Genomic DNA, 23,278 nt, shown 5'->3' with positions numbered 1-23,278 from the left:
GCAATACAGTATCAAAAATATGGACAATGAGGATTGAATTACACAACAAACATAAAATCTACTTTGATTCCTACAAAGCAATGCTACAAATCAAAGGGCACAGAAAAACAAAACTGAAGCCACCCGCCCACCAAGCTCTGCCTTTTTCCTTCAAAGTAAGCCTTACCTTTACTACACAGATGAACCCAAGCTTCACATGAGATATTCCGTCCACTTTGATACGGTTAAAGACTGTCCAGTTTGTCTAAAATACTGATTTTGTACATAAATAAACCAAAATCAAATAATGTAATTTGCAAACTAAATGGGTTGCAGTGCAACAATAATAGTGATTCTTTTCAACTGCTCCTGGCTATTACAGTACTTGAAGTAAAGAAAAAGGTTGACAATGTAAAACAAAATCTAAATTTAAAATGCATTCAAAAAGCAGTTTCCAATACGTCCAGCCAAGGAGGAACGTGTATAAACTATTTCCCCTTCAAACGGTCTTTAGAAATATTACTAAATTAAACGCAGAAATACACACACGCAACTGTAATAAAACATTTTCCTTCCTTCTGCTACCATTTAACTGGTAGTTTTAACTACGTTTTGTGTTTCTAAACATACATCTACTTCAAATAGTCTGGGAGTACTTAAAAAAATCCAGAACTACATTAAGATTTTACTTTATCTTCCTTGAAGTTTAAGCTTGTGCCAACCTCGCAATACTCACTGGAGGGATGCAGACCTCATTAAGCTTAAGGAAGAAAAATGGGGATTGGTTGTCAGGCAAACATACAAAAATTCATCACCAAGTAACTTAATGCTCATCACATACAACAGAATTAGAGATTTTAAACCTTAAATCCTAGGATAAAAAATTTTCTTTCAGCCTTGCAAATAACTTTGAAAAAGAAATTGATATTTTATTTTAAAGGAAAATCATCACAAGTATAAAACAATTTTATACCTACCCAGAATTTCTGAAACTTAAATTTTATGATTAAATATCGGGTATTCCTTAAAAAAACCAACCATCAAGCGCCACATTTTCAGGGAATAAACAAAGTTCTGAGTTACACTGCTTGAGAAGTTAGCAATCGGCTTTGGAAATTTCAAGTTTTATTAAAACTATTCTTGTCTGGTGAGATGCTGTCTCTGTTGGGTGTCGACATCCACTTACAGATTTTAAAGGTCACATACTTCTAAATTATAAGGGCATCTTTCTTATGTGCACACTATTTGAAGTGACTCATAACAAAGGCTGTTTAACAGACTTTTCAGGGAGTCAAGAAAGTTATGACTTTGAATAACTAACTTTAAACCTGACCATTTGGCCGAGTTAAGTATTAACACAAACCCGCACATTTTCCCTAAACACACTCAACCAGAACTGCAACTTAGTCATCTGGTTTATTTTCTTGGTGGAGGTGGGGGAGGAGGAGGTGGGGGTGCGTATTGAAAAGAAGCCTGTCCCATATATCCCATCATTGGAGGCGGCTGAGGTGGAGCGAACTGTTGGGCCATGAGAGGCTGAGGCGGACCAGATGGACCTCCCTGACCTGGTCTACCACCCATATTACCATACTGAGACTGTGGAGGCTGCTGTTGTTGTGGTGTCTGATCTGGATTGCCACCACCACCTCCAATGTTGCCGCCACCAAGGCCACCAGAAACACCCTGCTGCCCACCTCTACCATAACCACCTTGGTTTCCAGCACCGCCACCAGGACCATAACCTTGGTATTGATTTTCATATCCTTGATTGTTATGGCCTCCTCCTGATCCCCCATAGTTTGTGGCATTTGCTCCTGTGGCATAGTTCCCTCTGTGATCTCTGCCTCTGTCTCTGCCATATGAGCGATCAGCTCCATTGTGGTCCCTGTTGGCACTGCCCCCTCCCCTGTGGTCTCTGAAGTTACCGCCTCCCATGTTGCCCCGACCATCTTTGTTCATTCCTCCTCTCATACGACGATCACATTCTTCCTGGTACATCAAGTTTGGATTGTTTGAATTTGAAACATTACGATATCGTGAACGACCACCTGTAAAACACATAATACTCAATTAAACTAAGTATACATTAACCCTACACCTAATGTTTTAACTTAAGCCATTGTTACCATACACAACTTTTAGTCAAAGGGGATGTAAAACTTGATGACGGCAGGCTCTGATTAATCGCTAGAGGACACAAGATTACATGACGAGACATCACTGGGAATATTCAATTGGAACAACTTTCCAGTGCAAATTCACATTTCCAAAGCATTAAAAGCTTACACATTTCTCTTAAACAATAACCTGCTGCATGACTGAGCCGGTGCCCAAGGGAATCATTCAGAGGTACAGGGAGTTCAGCCTCAAACACCCCCACCATGGCTCATTAAAATTAGACAAATTAAGCATACAAATAAAAATCTCTGGAGAAGTCATGTAATGTGATGCGGCCTATAGACAAAATGTGCAATACAAACTATTTGTACCCTGATGGCAAAGAATATTATTTTATTGAAACAAGAAGAAATCACAACTACAAAAAATGGCAGCTGGCATCCATTACAGAAAACAAGACCTAGATCTGGAGCATTTATGCTGCAGTAGGAGCAAGTAACTAACTAGGTATCATTACATTCAGTTTGCATTTTACTTGTATTAATCATTGCCATTTTCAAAAGTCCATTTTTACCTACCATGTTCCTAAGCTTGTATACATGGACTATTGTAATTGTTGGCACCACCTCTCAAGAACAATAGAACACTCAAGGAATAACACTGTTTGAAAAGTTTATTGCCCTTACCTCCACCTCCTCTGCCAGTGTCCACTAGCTGCAACAGTTTGGGATTGATAGCCTGATTGGCTTCTTCCAAAACCCGGATAAGCTCTCTAGCCTGTCTCAAGTTGCCAGGAGTGAAGAAGGTATAGGCCGTGCCCTTGTTTGTGCTACGGGCTGTTCGGCCAATACGATGTACATAGTCTTCTGAGGAGTTAGGGTAATCGTAGTTTATCACAAACTTTACATCTTCCACATCTGAATATTGATCAACAGCCACCACAGGTGGTGTTAAAATTAGAAAACAAAAAAGATACAATTAGAACAAACACAAGGCAGATGGAATACAACCTAAATGATAATTAAAGTGAAGTACTCTCCAACTATTACTGCTAGGAGAACCTTCTACAATATAATAAAAACGTGCTTTACTTTAAAATATCTATTTATTAACATCATTTGAGTTTTCATTATAGTTAGTAAAAGAAAAAAATATATACATATTGAGCCAACTGCTTGATTGTTTGAAAATTCACTAGCAAGTCACATCTAGATATTTTTTTTGTTAATTACTTACCTTGTTCAACTTAAAAGTTAGAATTTAAAATCTATTTCTGGTTTGTCTTGTTCCATACAGAGACTAACACAAAAAGGTCTACCTTTTCTAACAATCATAAATAATTAACTTGTGCACACAATAAAGTCTTGTATACATGTTACTTTGGTCATTTTGGAGAAAGTCTGTGAACTAAGTACTACACAATCATTAATCTAGAGCAAATTACACTTACCTGCAGATAAAAGCACACAAAAATGACAAATTGTTTATAACTCAGACAACTCTTAAAAGGAAATTTTATATATACAATTTAAGAATATTTTTTTACTGCTTGTTATAATTTGTTCATTCAATCATGTGTTTGGAACATGAAGGAAAGAGCGCAAAATTGGGATGTCTGCATATATTTTTTTTTAATTTTCAAAATAACTCGCATTGCAGTTTCCCAAGTGGATGGTCAAATTTGAAAACAGAATAAGTGGCAGAATACAAATCAGTACCTTAAGAGCACTGTAAGTAATGTTTAAAATTTTTTTGTGAATTTCAATTTTAAAATTAAACTTAGGTAAATTTCATGATTTATACTTTCAGCTTCACTTGGTCCATTTACGCTCTTACCAGAGGAAGCAGATTTTACAGCCAATTCCATTTGTCAGTTGCGACAGCTAATGAAATTCCATACTTTATAATAATTGGTCTTTTTTACATTTACAGAGCACTCTCCTTTTAAGACTATACCAAATTAAAACACCTAAAAAATGGTTATTATAAAGAATACATGTAAACAAGAGGCTAGTATGGACAATTTGTACACCACAAAATTAATAAGGTTCACTGCCTGCCTTCACTGCAGACTAATATTTTAAATTAGTTGACTTCTCTTTATTTTCTCACATGACAATCTCCAACTCTGGAGGTTCTTCAAGTCTCCAATGCTCCACCCCTTTGGTGACACTGGACCAGTAAATGGGAAGGGAGCATGCATTGCACATCCCAAAGTAGTTAGAAACCCCTACATGCTTGGATCAGTGTGCACTTGAGCACACTCACCCATACTCTTGACTTAGTGAGGAATAGTCACAGGCCTTATGCTTCTCTGCGGTCCCATTACATAACTGTCCGTTTTGGTATTAAGTTAAAAAAAAATGCAACTAGTGTGCTTGATGAATACCTTAACTGCCACATTATACCCATTAAGAGTAAGACATAGACTTTTTAAAACCAAAGCAAACAGGACAGGTTTATATATAAAACAGTGACAATGTAAATATGGTTGCCAGAATAGGCTGCTACTGAATTCTTCTAGGTGCAGGAGTGACAAAGAGAGCAAAATTCTCTTAACTTGCCATGAATGAAGTTACACAAGTCTGTTTCTCATTACAGTAGATGGGCTCATAATAGACACTGCTGCGCTTGCAAGCTCCATAGTAATAGAAACTCGAATGTCTCCTGTAAGTGCAATGCCAAAAAAAGTTGCAAAAACAAAGTGCGTTTTTGCACAACAGGTCCCTTTGCAGATTGATTTAAAATCCAGAAATACACATCTGTTCTCCACCCTCCAGTACTGTAGACACAAACTCATCATCCCTATAAATTACCCAGGCCATTAAGATTGACACTTGCAAAGGACGGTTACTTGGTAAGAAATGTATCAAAGTTTTCCCAGCATATTTAGCGCCTGTAACCAAAGACTGAAACCAGGCATATACAGCCTTTTTGCAGGCTTCCCCAAAATACAGGTTTGGAGAGCGATGATGAAATGAGCTGTTTTAAATATGGAAAAGAAAGTTTACAATAACATTAAAAGAATGGCCAAAAATATTTTAAGCTTTTATTTGTTAATAGAGAAAGAGAGACAGAGAGATGAAAGAAGTGAAAGGAAGAAAAAAGCATTAGTTAAAAATTGCACTATAGGTAAACACAGACACGACTAGAACAGATTAACTTCATTTTCTGACTTACCTTAAGTAGAAGGTGCACCAACAGGAATAGTGTTCCCCTCACAAAATATATCTTGCACAATGAGATGTGGAGGCAGCCAGATAAAAGCACTATTCTCCCTTTTGCCAACAAATGACTGAAAAGGAAGAAGCTGGCCCACAAGTGCCAACCAATGACTGAAAAGGAAGAAGCTGGCCCACAAGAGTGAAAAAGCAGCTAAGCCAAATATAGCCAGCCAGCCATGAAATGTGTTCACTGTCTTCCACTGCTCTTCACTACTGAATGTGGTTATCATGAAGTTTCGGCATATTAAGTACTTGCGTTTCTCTTAAAATGTGCCTTTTGGTGCAAATCTACACAAGATTTCAACATTAAAGTGACCTAAAATCTCTAAAAATCTAACATTAAAAGATATACTTATTACATAAAATTCTGCAGAAAGTGCAATTTTGATTCCTTGCTAAAATGAACAAGGAGGAGACCAATGGAGACCAAATCGGGAACACCAAGGCAGCGTATCAATAGAGCCCAGGTAACCACCAGGTTACTTAAGTAACAAGAAACAGACAAACAAGGATCTTTTTTTGGCTTTGGACAACAAAACACCAGTCAGAATACACAGACTGACGCTTTGGACAGTAGAGGGACATCTCGAAAATCTTGTCTAGGCAAGATACACAAAGAAGCATTCGGCACATAAATCATTCCAAGCTCATGTCCTTCTGCAGAGGCTCGTGATCGAGCAGTTATCGGACAGACCTGGAATCCTGTCAGCCAGGACCAGACATGACGTCAGGAGGGAGACCGTTTTAGGGAGGTCTAAAGGGGATGGTACGGGGGGGCCTCAGCATTATAAACTATTCAACTCTTCACACCCAGGCAAGGCTTTTGTTTGCTGTCTGTAACAAACAACAAGAATGTTACCAAAAAGACTGAAACATTTCAGTCAAAATAGGATCTGGATAAAACTATGCTATTGATACTTCCTTTGTTTCACACAGATCACTATCTTCAGGACAAGTACTTTTCATAAAATTAAATACAATAAATAATTTGCAAATTATATGGTAAAAGTTTCTGGCTACATGGAACACTTTCGACCCAAAATATAGTTTATCTTGGCAGGTCAATTTCCAAAATCAGTGTCACTAAAGGAAACCACCTATTTTGACTGCTGTAAACCCTACTAATTTAGAAGAAATCTTTAATGCAATACCAGAAACGGCAGTTTTCTACACAAAAATCGGAGTAAAGCAGATGTATATTTTCTGCTAAATCAAAAAGGATTTACAGTTTACTGGACCTGTGAAAAAAACAATAAGCCAACAATCTAAAGATTTGTGGTAACTGTCTAATCTCGGCACACAGAGAAGAACTGCAGTCAACAACTAAAATAGAAGCCTCAGGTATGTTGTCAAAATAAACAACAGAATGCTGAGACAACTACTACTAGAGGTCTCTCTTCCCTCAGACATAACCAACTATGTGCAAAAAAGCTATGTCCAAACTGGGCTGAAGTGAAAACTACAACTAAATTATGTGACAGCAGCCTTGTGTTGAGGGATGTTGAAATGGGAGGCCCCCAAACCCCCTTCTCTGAAGAATTTACTGGACCAGCCCTCCTTCCCGATCAGGCAGGCAGAGCTGGCACATTGGTCTGTGCTTGATGACAGCTGGGACTGATTAACCTGGCTTTCTCCTCTCCTTTCTCCCCCACATCTGGGCACTCGAGTAGTCATGCCTAGGTCCTGCTGCAGAACCAAAGCCTGTACGCTTCAAATGCAGGAAGAAACTTGGAAAAAAAAAAAAAAAAAAAAAAAAAAGAGATTTGGTTAAAAATATTTGTTCATGGGGAATTAAAATAAAATAAAAAACACGCATTTTCTACTTATATTGGCAAAGTATCAAGTATAACGATGAGAATATTTTTTAAACACTATCAACTTATATCCCATCTTCAAAAACATACCTAATCCACGTGAAGCCACATCTGTTGCAATAAGGATTGGAGCTTTTCCACTACGAAACTCTAAAATAAAATAAAAAAAATCAAAAACAATTTCGCAATTTCTTTCATCCTCACTAAAGAAATAAAACCGCTTTAATTCAAGAGTACTGGCGAAGAAAAATAGTTCAGAATCTGTATTCTAACTTGCTAGTACCTTTAATCCTGCACACACAAGCATTCCTAACTGACCTGAAATACTGTAAAAGCATGTAATTTGTTTAGAAACGGGCTCGGAAAATATAGCGCTACTGTACATGGCATGACTATTTAATTGAAAAAGAAAAAAAAAACAAAAGGAATAATCCAAATTATGGGGACAGTCATGCTAAAAAAAAGACCAAAAGGGTGACATATTGAATATATTGGCCACACCTGGAAAATGATGTCATTGTGACCAAGAGGATAAGCTGGCAGCATACTGCCCAAAGCACTACCTGTTCCTTGATTCCACTACTGACTCACTGCATAACCCTTAGTAAATAATACGCTGCATACACATTTTGGAAGTGCCTCTGAATTATTATAATGATATCCTCCAGTATTAATAGGTTAACTGCTGTATTACACAGTACTTCATTAAAGGAACACAACTTACTTACCATTTAAGACCCAGTCACGTTCAGGCTGGCTTTTATCTCCATGTATACACATTGCAGGCCACCTATAGGTATTAATTATCATGTTAACTCTTTAAGCAGTACATATATGTGCACTGATCAAATAAAAGCAAAAACAAAACACACTTACCCATCTCTTCGCATTCTTCGTGTAAGGTCATCACATCTCTTTTTGGTTTCCACAAAGATAATTGTTTTATTTTCTTTCTCCGCCATTATCTCCTCCATCAACTGTATAAGTCTATCAAAAATAAACAAGTTGTAAGAAGCAGAAGAGTTTTTGTCAGGAAATTACAATAATGACTGAATGCTTAAGTTGCTTCAAGGAAACTGGACTCCTCTATTTCTGCACTTGGAGAAAGTATAATTTAATATCATACTTCAAACCCTGATTAACTCCATTAGCAAGTGTCATCTCTGCTAATACTGAAAGTCATAATACAGCATAAAAAACATGTTGTGCATTTAAAAAAAATACTCTGCATAAAAAGACAGCTGCTGGTGCAAAAACAAGGTAACAAGTAGCAAACAAAGGCCCAATGCGCTGGGACATGCTGCATTTTATTTTGAGAAAATACCTGTTTCATAAAAGGTAAATACTGTAGCATTATTACCGATATACTAGAAACACATTATTACACTGTCTCAAACAAAAAATATGTTGCCGAAATCAAAGGCACCAACTTCTGTGTACTATGGCTATTCAACTCCTTCTGACTTTTGTCATGGATAGGAAAATTGCTACCTTAAGTAACACATAAAATATACAATGTTTGTAATTTATCACTTTGGAAACATCAGCACCATCCAAGTTTCAAACTCATTTTATCCCGAGCAGGGTCATGGGGAACTTGGAACCTTTCCAAGCAAGGATTGAGTGCAAGGCATCCACTGAAAGTTGAAAACACACCCATCTACACTAGGGCCAATTTAGCATTGTCAAACTAACTAACCTGCACGTCTTTGGACTTTGGGAAGAAACCACTTTATAAACATGACAATGACTGCATGCGTGATGAACAAAAAAAGGTTAACAAAAAGCACCTACTTGTTGTCTTTTTCACTCTCTTGACAAACGTCAACAATCTGCAGAATGTTGTGGTTAGCACTCAGCTCTAGTGCACCAACATTTATCTGGACATACTCTCTTAAAAAGTCTTCAGCAAGCTGTCGAACTTCTTTCGGCCAGGTTGCACTCCACATAAGAGTCTGACGGTCCGGCTATACATAAATTTAAACAGCAAGACATTTTCTTCCTTAATTTTTGGGCCAGTACATTAGAAATGTGTCCAATTCATTCAAATGTGCTCTGGTAGAATATTAAAAACCTTGCCCTAACTAGTATAAAACAGTTAAAAGTATAGAATTTGACAAAACAAAGCAATAGTAGCCTTCTTACCCTGATTTGGTCAACTATTTTGCGAATTTGAGGTTCAAAGCCCATATCTAACATCCTGTCAGCTTCATCCAGGACCAAATATGTGCAGCGTCTCAGATTAGTCTTTCCGGCCTCAAGGAAATCTATAAGACGACCAGGAGTGGCAATACATATTTCTACACCTATTGAAAGAATGCAAGAAAGCTGTTAAGTTTTGATATATACAATACAGACAAATCAAATTCTGCATTTAATAAAATGTATTAAATTCTTCAAATATAATCCACCTACATTCGTCTATTTCAAAGGGAACTTACCTCGTTCAAGATCCCTTATTTGAGGACCCTTTGGTGCACCCCCGTATATACAAGTACTCTTGATACGTGATGTTTTTCCATAGTCATAAGCCACCTGCTGCACTTGTTGAGCCAGTTCTCTTGTTGGAGCTAACACAAGACACTGTATATAACAAGGAAACAGTACAAGTCTTACACCAAAATATTAAGAAAATCAGAACATTTTTACATTTGAAATATGCTGGATAGCAGAACCAATTTAAATGGATGGGCAACAGTAATTTGAAAGATAGACATTTTTCAAATGTCTAAAAACAAGGATGAACCTTAGCAACCTTAGTATCAATTTACTCTCAGAAATGAGGCAAAAACATTACATTTTTTTCAACAAGAATAATTAGTGTGTAACAGAAACATGTTAAAACAAAAATGTCAACATAAACATGGCAAGAAAGGTATGATTAGGGTCCTCTTCTGCCCTGATAGAAATTTAGTACACGTCCTTCTAACACTTTTTGAAACAGTCACCAATGCAAGGACTGATATTGAAATAGGGACAGTAGAAGAGAGTTTGTGTAGTTTTCTATTATTTTCAGTTGCTTATGCATGAAAACAGTGCTTGATCTGTACAATCGACACTGTAATTGAGTTATTGAAGGCTACCACTGCAAAGCCTTAGTGACTTCTGCATTTCCCTTGATACAAACACTGACAGTTGCAGCATTATGAACAGTGCCTATGAAACTAGTGTATTTCTTGTCGTAACACATTGTGATGTGCACGCAGCCCCGCCACGCTACTCATCCTGCTTCAATAGTGCCTTTGTGGCCCCATCACACAGCAGAGCGTCTGCTGGCCATAGAAAACTCATCACCGTGACAATGAGTTTGCTCACAGCTTTCCGCATAAAGTTTCCGTCGTCTGCCAGGGACAGATTGGCGATTCGGGGGCAATGGGGGTGGTGAGGGGTATTTTCATTCAGTCAATGACCTGGCCCAAATTGACAATCTGATCCCAATCACGGATACGCAACCACAGGACCAACCTGAGGAGGTATATCAGCACCTGGACCGAAGAAGGGAGCCGTGACGGAATGACTAATGAAGTCACAGCTTGCTTGCTGTGTTGGTGTGTCAAAGTGGTAGCTTCCACTTCAATAAATGGGCTTGCAGTTCCAGTTTGAAGTTGTTAATAAAGCTGATCGTTCTGAATACTGAGACTCAGCCTCATGTTTTTGGGGTGTAAGACAGTGATTCACATGTCACAACATGATCACAATTATTTTGCCATTCTGCCACAATGAAGCATCACATGACCAAATTCATCAGGCACATCATGGCGGCACAGTTGTACATCGCCTTTTGCCTTAGTTTCATTATCTGTGTCAATGTTTGTTGACCAATTCACTCTGTCATTACTATTACTTGATTCAGCTGATGTTCCAACTTTAGTTTTTTCTAAAGCCGGCTTTACAGCTTTTCATGTACACACTATTAGGCGTTTTGGATAATGTTTTTGTTGCAACATGACATTTTATTCTTTAGATGGTATCTGAATACTGTTCCAGATGTTAGTCAAGCTTAATGGTGTGCACTGGAACATAACAGTTTAACCTGAGAGACTTGGGGTTAATGGTTTTTACACAGAACTCCAAAGACCAAGAGATGCTTGGAGTTAAGATAATTAATTCGAAATTAAACACCTATCTAAAGAAATGGTTCTTAGATAGGGTATCATAGGAAGCCGCTGTGAATAAGGGACATGGCCTTGACAAAATACATTTTAAAAGGTAGAGTAACCTGACCACCTCCAGATAAGCTCAGTGAAAAGAATACTATATACATAGAAAACTCATTCCCAATCCTTTTAAACGACAAACTGAGCAGCACTGTTCACAAGAAAGAAATTGGCACAGTAAAAAAAGAAAATAGGGCCTTGCTGATCACCCACTTGTGAATTGTTTAAATAAAACACTTACATTGAGGTTACATGGCCAGAAAAAAGCTAAATCCTAATGTTGGATGTGAATGTGACATGAAATTCACAACATAAGTAAAATAGGCCAAAGGAATGATTAGAATGGAGAGTAGGCCAGAAAACTGAAGAAATTCAGATGTTCACTCTTAATTCTGAATGTTAAGATTAGTCGATATACTTACAATAGGGCCATCTCCTCGTTCCAGGTAAGGCTGATGATTAATATGGACAATAGCTGGCAACAGGTACTACAGTTCCAAGTAAAAAAAAATAAATCCAATTTAAAAAAAAAAAAAAGTATTTAACATAAACCAACAAACTCATAATTTAAATATCACTGAAACAGTAAGTATCAAAACAGAGGCAGTCATATGTAACTTAAGGAATTTCCTCCTAAATAAATCTAAGCTTCCAAACTATAGAATCCATTTTAAAATCACTTAATCCAGTTCATGATCATGAGGAGCATACCCATTAATAAAAGGACTCATGTGTGCATAACCACACTCCGTCAAATTATAAAATACAAACACTGACTAAAGCCTAGGTTTCATGAACTATAAGGCAGTAGTGCTAATTACTAGGCAACTGTGACCACTACCTTCAAAAGTAAGCATCCTTAATCTAATAAAACAGGCCACAGTGCTTGATTTTTCACTTACCGCCAGTGTCTTCCCAGAGCCCGTTTGTGCAATGCCCACCATGTCTCTACCACTTAGGGCCAAAGGGAAGCCCTGCGCTTGAATGGAAGTAGGCTCGGTAAAGTTCTGTTCTAGAAGCACATCCATTACGTATTCTAAAGAAAATTGAACAGGGGGAAATGTAAAAATGCAAGAAATATCTGCAAAAGTAATAAATACAGTTACCTCTATGACGATGTGCAAACAAAAAACAAACAGGTTTTGACGCTACCCAAAAATATCAAATTTTTAATCTGATGTTTCAATGAAGATATAAAGAAGATTCATTATGAATGGGAAGAAATCAATAACCAATTCTGGACAATGGCAAACACTGTGAAAAATGTGCATGGAAAAATTAAATAAACAAAAAAATCTTATGCTACTCGTGTAGTTATAGTCCACGTTTAAACTTTTGCTAACTCAAAATGTGAGAGATATTCTCTTTTTGCTACTAAAATGTTGCTAAATAGCTATTTCCTGAATTACTCAATAGTTTCATTGTTTTCCTCGGCCCAGTCTTGTATATTACCTCTTCCAATCTTCTGGAGTGATGAAGAGTTTAAAAAAAAATGCTAAACTATGCACATGTACTGGATTCTACTCTTACAGGGATTCCGCACAGCGAACAGATACACTGCTAAATGACCAAAGGCTACTGGATATGAGAAAATTCAATTGCCAAATTAATGAACAGCATTTACATGGCATAAAGCAAATCCAGGTATGGAGAGTTAATGGCTGTAAGCTTTTGTTCCAACCAATATGTTAATTCACGGCCAGTCTTGTAAATTTAACTCCTTGTTTCATCAGACAGCTTACTCCAACACTTAGTTAAATGTCTGAGAAACAACCATAGCTGATTTTGTTGTTTTCTAAGAAAATATACATACAAGAAATTTCTGATACAGGAGAGTTCACTGAAATAAAAAGCACACCGCAGCTATTGTCCACAACAAACTGACAAAGACCTGAAGCTAAACATAACATTGACTAAATGGTAGAAAAAGTAAAAATGAAAAATAAAGTACTTACGTGGAAACTGTGCTTGGTGAAAACTGACAATTGGTTTGGGACATCCAGATCCACGGACAGTGATCTCTTTTTTCCTGCGATATTCATCAACTTCAAACTGAAACAAGATGAATTCTCATATTATACATTTATTTTCACTTTTTATTTGCTATAACAATTATACAAATAAAACAAATTACTGGTGTCATTCGTGCTACTTCAGGGTGTTCAGCATAAAAGTTCTTCTCAAATTTAGGAAGTTCCTCTAAATCCCATTTCTTTTTGCGCAGTCTCTCACCAGGATTCCCAAACTTCTTATTGGGAGGAGGACCAGCTCCACCACGGTTTGACCCAAAGCGAGGGCTAAAATAACAATTTAAAAACAGAAATAGTTAATTATACCTCCAGACACTGAAAATCAAAAATACTAAACAGTATATTACAGGAAAAAGGTTCCATTAGAATATTTAAATATTCACACCAAATCGTATTGGTTCAGATATAAGGAAGAAATTTCAGGCGTGATGTGCACTTCAGTACTATATGTGAGATTGATTAATTTTATTAATGCATGTACTTTTTTGGTCATGGTGCAAGACCAGAGGCTGGAGATGGTACAAAAGTCATTGCTCTCTAACTGTACCTGTGAGCTGGAAAGTGATGCATTTACAGTTTCTCTTGAAATGCAAATAAACAAAGAAGGGACGGATCGAGAGAGTTTTACATGGGGTGGCAGGAAGATTTTTAATAGGACTGCAACAAGAAAACATTCTTTGAAATGCATATACTGTATATGGCATACATGTTTAAGGTAGGCGTATTTATGAGCTAATTTAATTAAATCAGTTGTCACCGATTATGAATCTGACCAAAACAAAAAACCCCCAGCCACAGTGGGTCCATAGGACTGAGTTTGAAAACCTCAGACTTAAATTAAGTACTTGGCTGTAAATTGCACACACTGCAAAAAGTAGAGAATTTACGAATTATTTATAAAATTATCGGCTCCTTTTTTCAGAGACAGATCATCTGAATCTCACAAACTGCGAGCTGTTAAATTTGTAGCGGCAGGGAAAAAAAAAAAAAAAAAGGCAGAGGATACGCTAAGGGTGTGTGGAACAAACCATTATTCTCTGAAGAGGTTTACAAAGAAGGCTGAGCTCAGGACATGTTTATGTTAAATAAACTTATGTGAATCATGTTATTACAATTTTTTATGATAGACAGATAGATGATAGATAGATAGATGATAGATAGATAGATTAAATTGGGAGACAAATGGGATGGCACATAATTTTGTTAGGGAGGCAAATGCCAACATATTAGCCATAGATTCACCCCAGAAACAATGCAAGTTAAGTTACTGTGTTTCAAGTTCTGGGATGGTACTGGTATTGCAATGTATATTTAAAGTTAATTTTGTTGTGTTGATGCTAAGAAGGAATGCTGGCTACCATTTTATTTAATGACAATAAGTGAATGTTATTTGGGTGCACTGTTTATAACCATTGTTAATGTTATTTTATTTGAGCATGATATTTTGTTACATTTAACTATTTTAATGTGACAAGTCAATTGTTAAGTTCCTGATCCATGTGTTAATATTCTAAACATACAAAGAGACACTTGTCCCAAGCAAGGTATACCATCTATATATTGCTACCATCCACTGGGCATGTAATGGTATTATTATAGTACTATTTCCTTGAGAGGCATGATGCTTTACAAAAGTTAATTTTCTATCTTTCAGAAAAAACACAAGCACCTACTGTAGGTTTGTATGGATATAAAATGATAAATTCCTTTTGCCAGTTTCAAATAAGTGTGAACAGGTTGGTAAAGAAAGTAAGTGGGTTAATCCTAAAGGTTTCTCATGTCTCCTCGTCTCTGCCCAGACATCAGCAATGGGTTCAACTTCCCTGTGCATTGCAGTGCATTATTGTGAAGGCTGCCAACTGAGCAATATCTTCTTTTAATATTCATCTTTTGTTTAATTAAAGGTACTCCTTGCCTTTACTTGGTTTACAAATGAAACAACAGAATGTAGTATGTTGTACTATAACAATTTTAAGTATTCTCTTCTCATTACCATTATTTTATTAGCAGTTACCCTTATTCAAAGAAGCTTAACAAACAAACCTGTTAAAGAGTTTTAGTGTTTGCTGGGAAACAATTTATACACCAAAACTTTAAAAGTAAATCACAAGAAGCATAAGCTTTAGATAGTTTTCATCTAGCAATGGAGCTAAGTAAAAAAAGGTCCTAGTGTGACAGTTCAGTGCTGTGCAGAGGCCAACATTTCAAGGCATAAACTTGAGTCTTTTTTTTCTCTTTTACAGATTTCACCAAGCACATATGTAATACAGGTGACCCTAAATGTTCAGTTTAGTTAAAAAGGTTGCCAAGAAGGAGTAGTGAACAAAAACTGTAGCTGGCATCTGGAATTGTCATTTCTGAAAGCCTGCATACCTTGTATCCCTGTGATGCACGTTGCAGGGCTCTCATACTATGACGGCCACTCTGCCAATTACAGGGTCTGCAATTCTGAAAAAACTCTGGAGACAGACATGATACTGGACACATAGATTTCACCATATATGGCCTCTTAAATTGATTTTCCACTGTTCGTTTATGAAAGCCTCACTGCTTTGCACATTTTCAATGCCTGTTCAATGGAATTTACAGAAAGGAGCTGTAGTCAGCAGACAGCACAGGAATTTTCTCTGTGGCTTCCCTTTTAACACTGTATATTTACACTACTTTCACACAGCTGTTCACTGTAGAAATATTACATTTTAAGATGTTTAAGGTTATTTTATGACAGTAAACAAAATGTTCTTTCACTTAAGGAATGAATTGAGGTTGAATTTGTCTTTATTAACCAAAACATTTTGCATGTTACTTTTTCTGAAGGACTACTTTGACTGTAATTGACCCATTTCATGTGCAGTCATACAGATAAAACACATAGACAAATTCACCTCAAGAAGCCAATTGCTTTAATTTAGGTGCCAAGTAATCAAATGTGTAAAATATTAATTATTTTCCTTCTCCTGTGCAGTGCATCCTTCCCTTGTGCTTCTGTGTCCATGTTGATAATTTGTGTAAATGAATGTCAATATAACTTTCAAAATATGTACACTCATGATAAACCATGTATTTTATTTAGGCCCTGAGGCTGTGTCACTGAAAGTCAATGCCAGCAGGCCATCCAGTGTAATTTGGGCATCTTCTCATCTTGAAAAAAGTCAGCTAGCAACCTTTTAGCTGCCCAAAGTTCATTTTTTTAAACATTTGATCAGTTTTAATCTGACATGACCAGCTGTTTATGTAATACAAAGGAAAACAAGTTTTATAAGATAATGACACCTGCTGTGAAAATAAGATTCTCCCCAATTTAAAGTTGTGCTTATGAAATGCAAGGATTTTTTTGAAAGAACAAACTATTTAATTCACACAGTTTTAATCACTCATATGACAGAAGTTAAATTTGAGTTTCACAACAAAGCCTTTCCCATGGTAATTTTTTTTTCTTCTTTTTTAGCCCCCAGAAAAAATCTACCTGAGTAAATGCTTAACAGCAAGGCAACGTGTATGGTGTAAAAGTGGATTCGTACATTTATTTTAATGATTTGCCTTTTAAATGGCTTTGTTCAGAGTTCTTGGGTGTCAACTAATGAATTAATTATAACTTACTATTATTAATAATTTGCTGAATCTTATTTTCCATGTTTTTTTTTTTTTTTTGGTTGATGAGCTCCCACTAAACAATATACAGTACTGGTAACAAAACACATAGTGTGCATGTCATGATGACAGAAATAACAATTAAAGTGGCATTTACAAGTACCATTTTAATAAAGTTTACAGTCCATCACCAATCACAGAGCACCCAATAAAATGCAATACACCTTCCAACATTAAAACACAGACTTCACTGCTGTGCTTAAAGAAACATTGGGCAGTTGACTACACATGCATGTTTACCAACGGACAGGCTGGTATTTTGCACAGTGCATGCATCAAATCAAGAGAAGCAGCACACAGAGATGCACAAACACAAGAGGGAAGGGTCCAGGGCCAGTTGACATGAGATCTGTGATGTTCGCACCAAGTCAGAAGGAGCAACTAAGTTCCACTGGGCACAGATACAGTGCATCCGGAAAGTATTCACAGCGCATCACTTTTTCCACAATTTGTTATGTTACAGCCTCATTCCAAAATGGATTAAATTCGTTGTCCTGCTGAAGGATGAGCCGTCGCCCCAGTCTGAAGTCAAGAGCGCTCTGAAGCAGGTTTTCATCCAGGATGTCTCTGTCCATTGCTGCAGTCATCTTTCCCTTTATCCTGACTACTCTCCCAGTTCCTGCCGCTGAAAGACATCCCCACAGCATGATGCTGCCACCACCATGCTTCACTGAAGGGATGGTATTGGCCTGGTGATGAGCGGTGCCTAGTTTTCTCCAAACGTGACACCTGGCATTCACACCAAAGAGTTCAATCTTTGTCTCATCAGACCAGAGAATTTTGTTTATCATGGTCCGAGAGTCCTTCAGGTGCCTTTTGGCAAACTCCAGGCGGGCTGCCATGTGCCTTTTACTAAGAAGTGGCTTCCGTCTGGCCACTCTACCATACAGGCCTGATTGGTGGATTGCTGCAGAGATGGTTGTCCTTCTGGAAGGTTCTCCTCTCTCCACAGAGGACCTCTGACAGAGTGACCATCGGGTTCTCTTAGTCACCTCCCTGACTAAGGCCCTTCTCCCCCGATCGCTCAGTTTAGATGGCCGGCCAGCTCTAGGAAGAGTCCTAGTGGTTTCGAACTTCTTCCACTTACGGATGACAGAGGCCACTGTGCTCATTGGGACCTACAAAGCAGCAGAAATGTTTATGTAACCTTCCCCAGATTTGTGCCTCGAGACAATCCTGTCTCGGACGTCTACAGACAATTCCTTTGACTTCATGCTTGGTTTGTGCTCTGACATGAACTGTCAAGTGTGGGACCTTATATAGACAGGTGTGTGTCTTTCCAAATCATGTCCAATCAACTGAATTTACCACAGGTGGACTCCAATTAAGCTGCAGAAACATCGCAAGGATGATCAGGGGAAACAGGATGCACCCGAGCTCAATTTTGAGCTTCATGGCAAAGGCTGTGAATACTTTCTGGATGCAGTGTATCGTCATAACAGACACGTGATGGGAACATGGATTTCAAATGTTTTGCATGTCTTTCTTGCATTTGGATGATCAGTTGCATCATATTCAGCTCTTTGTTCATTATTCTGGCACAAGCGTAAGCAACCTCTTCCTGAAATTCACCATTTGTAATACACGGCTGCTGCGCCATGTAGGTAGAAATACTTTTAAGCATGTGTCTTGTAGTCTCTACGTCATTTTTGCTGTGCACTCATTGCAGGGAAAAGTCAAGTATAAACCAGCCTTTAATGGAATGCGACTAATGGGTCTCCAAAGAGGAGCCCACTCACCACCGTATAGAAATGTGTTAACAGCATATCTGCTCAACAATTTAGAACAAAGGTCCTTTGCATCAGTTACAATATAATTATATTTCTATGACTTAACTGCTAAAGTCTACATTAGTCACATGTCGGGAGCCCTGCATATCACACACGTATACTTAAAGCAATTCCACCTGGATTGTTAAATTACAGGATAATTTAAGTTCAAAAAGGAAGGAAGGTAAGAATGGAAATGTATAGAAAAAAATAATTTCCAGTGGGACACTGGCTTAGGCATCTATTTAACCCAACATATAAGACCAGTTTCCACCTTATTACAATATTTTTAAAATGTACTGTACTCTTATTGTCATATTAGCAAGGCCACAGAATACTACTGATTTTACTAAAATTCCTTACTCCATGTCCTTTCCATTTGTAGATTACTGTCCTCTTTGTGGTATAATGAAAGCCCAGTAACTTAGAAATGGCTTGGTAGTCATTTCTAGATTGAAAGATATAAACATCTTTCTTTTGATGTCTTCAGGAACTTCTTTTGCTTGTGATATTATGTATTTGCTGAAGCTTGTGCTGGCTTTGACACTTCATTCCCAAGGTAAAGTTAAAAGTAATGGCTTATACTGAACACAACTGACTGTAATCAAACTTGGCCATGTCAGACTTGCACTGCAGTTGCTCATCACATCACCAGACCATGTCAATTTAGATTACAGAAATGAACTGGGCATGTAAAGCTAAGTGACCTCATTCCAAACTTCCAGTACAGTCATACTCTTCCCATTTTGTGACAGTAAATAACGGGTTGCCTGAAGGAGTTGGGACTCACCCGTTTCATTTTGTTGAGGGTAAGTCGCTGGGTATATTACTCTAGGTGACATGGGAATGAAGGCTACAACTAAAATTTGCTGGAAGAGTCATCTAAAGTGGCATGGCCTTAAGTGGGTTGATTTAAACAGGGGGCTGTTTACTGGTGTTAGATAACTTTTTTCAGTTAATAAATCACTAAAGTAAAAAAAAAAAAAAAAAACAAAGAAAAACACAAGCTTCCTTTGCTCACTCACATGCTTTTCATCTAATCATACATTATATTTGAACACCAAAAAACACTCAATGCTTCAAATTGCAGTAAACAAGGACATTGGCAAGGATGAAAATACTTTTCCAGTGCACTTTATATTGTTCTTAATGGAACAGTAAGTCTTAACCTCAAATTTATACATAATTGTAAATGCATCATAAATAGGAAACTGAGACATCCGTATACATTAATTGGTCATTCTAAAAAGATCTCATGCTGTTGAAATGCTAAACTATAGAATTAGAGTACTGGAACCTTTCAGAAAGGTTTGTTTTTTAAACATGGGTATAAAAATATATATAAGGGTTCCTTTAGTTTGGAGTTGCAAGATATACAGTCAGTGCAGCAGTGTATTCAAAGCATTACTTAAAAAAAAAAAACAAAAACAAACATGGAAACACCAACTAATCAGGAAGCCATCTACCATAACAGAAAACAAACATAGATTTTCAACTATCTGTAAAGCAACATATTAATTTATTAAAAACATTCATAAAGAGTGTTTGTTTTTATTTTACACACACACATACACATAAGAACATGTGTAAATCTTCAATGAACTAATTTTTTTATATGAAATAAACATTACAAGCAAAAATTCAAATCTTTGGATCAAAATTTTCAAAGAAACTTTACATCAATGAAAACTCCTGATCGCTCACACTGCGACTTCTCCTATTGCTTTAATGCTTGTCAGTGGCTTTCTATTCAAATGACCGACCCTTGTGGCTTCGGTTTTCAACAGTTGTAAATAGTGGAACAACCTACTAATGTATTTTGAAATGTTTTTAGAGGTTTCATTTATCTATATGCTGTGTATTTGTAATTACTTTGTGGTTATTAATAGGATAATGTTATGCCTGTCTGAGAGATGAAGTGTTTTATTTTCAAAGATGGTCAGTTACTAAAAATATTAGGCTGAATTCTGGTACACATTCACAATCCACTAGATTTAAAATGTATAATTGCAACCTTGCCATAACTTTTAGCTACATATAAGTTCTTTGACAATTTTTATAAATTAAACTCCTATAAAATTAAATGTATTAAAAAAAACTATGAGTAAGAGTACTGTATTAGTCTATTTAAATACACAGAGTTCAAAATGAGCTACATTGCTAAACAGCATAGGTGTGTGTGTGTATATATACAATATCAAAAAGACTAAATAAAGTGGCCTCTGTCACAAATTTACAAGCGTTGGTCTTGGACCTAAACTATACTGCTGCTGCCTTTCATGTATTGTTGCTTTTCTAGGGTATAAGTTTGAGATTCCACAGATGTAAAAATCACTTGAATGTCTATCTCCATAAGTAAAACTAAAGGGTTTTGGGCTGAAAGGTGACAGACAGTTGTTGACATACTAATATCAGGTAATGCACATAAAAAATATGAGACCGAAAATACCAGTTGGAGCAATGATCTAAAAGTGTTGTAAGTCTTGAACAGCTGTAAAGGTGCCAAAAACAGGAGTCCTGCCTATTTGCCCCCACATGATGACGGTGGCAAACGAGGATTCAATTCAATGCAGTTTCCTTTTGTACTGAGCACAGAGCACTATTACAAGTTCTCAGGTAAAACGCAAATATAGATTTTACAAATTACTAAGTACAGAATTAGTACATATAAAGACACAGGCTTGATAAAACACACAGAAAAGTAAAAAGTGATTAGCAGATTTGGAAAACAATATCTGTCCATTAACTAACTGCTGAACTATGGCCAGTTGTAAATATCGATAAGGCTCACAGTTTCGAAACTGCACAGCTCAATAGAATCGCGGGGTTATGACGTTGCAAAAATCAATTGTTAGACACCTCCTCCATGTCAACAAAGTTTTTATAAGAGTTACACTAAAGATGTTCCTCCTGAGCTGAACTCGCTCACTGCAGCACCTGAGTTTTCCAAGCACCACTGAAGCTCCAATTGGAATTGTGTTCTGTTTAGGCTATACCAAATCCAAACGTGTTAAGCAGAGACGACAGCACACACAAGAAATTACTAAGTACCCACACCAGGAGGGCTGTACGCTCCTTCGAGCAAGTACTATAAACAGTTCTACTAGTAAAAAAAACAATAACGGGTTGCGTGCATTTTCAAATAAAAAGGTTACTTCAAAGCGTAGCAGAATACAAAACTCCTCAAAGTTCACAGATAACTTGAGGCTGCCAGGAGAGATCGAAGTGGTTTATTCTAGGAACCTACTAACCTCCAGCTCCACAAATAAATAAAATAACGTTCTGAACACAATCACAGCAGCTGTCAGTATGAAAGAGGAGTAAAGCTCACTATAGATTTTGAACAATGTTGCCCACTTTCTTAATACGGAATTAAAAACAATGTAGTGTGTTGTGATTTTTACGGCGCCTCTTCAGACGAAATACAACCGCGTCCCATAAATATCTCACAACGCTTCAAAAATTTCCACTTTCTTATAAATAAACCATCAAGAAATGTACAGAAACCGAGATCTTTATTATACTACGTATGTTTCCACATTTTCTAACTATACTAAACACAAATTTCCGCTCCAAGAACATTCTTCTCATCAAATGAACCTCATAACAAAACCTTGCGCCATTACTTAGTAGGCCGGACGTATTACGCCATTTTGGAGAAATAGAAAGGAAAAAAAATGTGTACATAAACAAACAAACAATGATGTAAATACGCGTCATTATCACGCCAACAAGGCATGCTACAATGTATATCAAATAAATGCGATATTTTCGACATTTACTTACCCTCTGTCCCTTCCGCGGTCCCGGTCGCGATCTCCATACGATCCGCCTCTCATTTTCAAGTAAATTTTTAAAAAATTAAAATGTTTAAAAAAAAAAAATCAAGCCTGGCAGAGAAATAACTTAAACCTGTATTACAGATTTCTTCAAGTAAATAAAACAGAAAGCACGTGTGTCAGATGTTGTTGTTTGCAGCTTCTGTAAATAAAAGTAAGAATTCGGCGGTCTTACAGCGGCACTGTATAATTTAAACAACTATGAAAATACTAATAATTACTGAAAGAACATACAATTTTACTAATGTAATTTTTCAAGTTTGAGGTATTAACAAAAAGAGTAAAGTTTGGTCCACATTTCTCTGCAAGAATTATTACTCTGTTGCGAAAGGATATTTCGTATCTCCTCCTCGACCGCCGAACCTTAGTGCAAAAAGATGGCGCCTACGCTAAACAGGCTGCAAAACAGCTCGGCCACGGCAGCTTGGCGTAAGTATCGCGAGAAAAAAAAGGACTACGTTCAAACAGAAGCGTAATCACTTCTCTGAATACAGACTAGCCCTTGCGAAACGAACGTCATTTTCGCAGCTTCAGTGGTTAATACCGTCACAAGTTAGCGTATCTCCTTTTTGGAATTGACACGCCCACTGGTGTGGAATGGAGCCGGAAGATATATGTAACCTAATTCTTGTTTTTTTTTTTTTTATATTAGTAGAACGTATTATAACAATGTTGTTATTGTAACACTCGGAAGAAT

General features: G+C 37.0%; 1 protein-coding gene across 1 annotated transcript; it reads right to left on the bottom strand.

Annotated features, from left to right (window-relative positions):
* Positions 1 to 1,100: 1,100 nt before the first annotated feature.
* On the bottom strand, positions 1,101 to 22,964 carry LOC120537006 (probable ATP-dependent RNA helicase DDX17). Its single transcript, XM_039765596.1, has 13 exons — positions 22,529 to 22,964; positions 13,427 to 13,589; positions 13,248 to 13,344; positions 12,195 to 12,328; positions 11,715 to 11,780; positions 9,577 to 9,718; positions 9,281 to 9,441; positions 8,930 to 9,102; positions 8,012 to 8,122; positions 7,864 to 7,925; positions 7,226 to 7,285; positions 2,784 to 3,014; positions 1,101 to 2,027 (listed from the first exon to the last, which is right to left on the bottom strand). The coding sequence occupies exons 1-13, from the start codon at positions 22,579 to 22,581 to the stop codon at positions 1,396 to 1,398; spliced, it is 2,085 nt and encodes a 694-aa protein (XP_039621530.1). The 5' UTR covers positions 22,582 to 22,964; the 3' UTR covers positions 1,101 to 1,395.
* Between the last annotated feature and the right edge of the window lie 314 nt (positions 22,965 to 23,278).

This window comes from Polypterus senegalus, chromosome 10 (assembly GCF_016835505.1).
Source record: "Polypterus senegalus isolate Bchr_013 chromosome 10, ASM1683550v1, whole genome shotgun sequence".
Classification (NCBI taxonomy): domain Eukaryota; kingdom Metazoa; phylum Chordata; class Cladistia; order Polypteriformes; family Polypteridae; genus Polypterus; species Polypterus senegalus.
Note: the sequence above shows the minus strand (reverse complement) of the source record. Positions and strands in the feature narration are given on the sequence as shown.

What these genes read in the sequence shown, in the direction of transcription:
- LOC120537006 (XM_039765596.1), bottom strand. Translation starts at nt 22,581, where the DNA reads ATGAGAGGCGGATCGTATGGAGATCGCGACCGGGACCGCGGAAGGGAC. An exon ending in GAGAGTGAAAAAGACAACAA is followed by an intron (nt 8,123 to 8,929) that starts GTAGGTGCTTTT and finishes TATTTTTGATAG; the next exon opens with ACTTATACAGTTGATGGAGG. An exon ending in TGTGGCTTCACGTGGATTAG is followed by an intron (nt 3,015 to 7,225) that starts GTATGTTTTTGA and finishes ATCAATATTCAG; the next exon opens with ATGTGGAAGATGTAAAGTTT.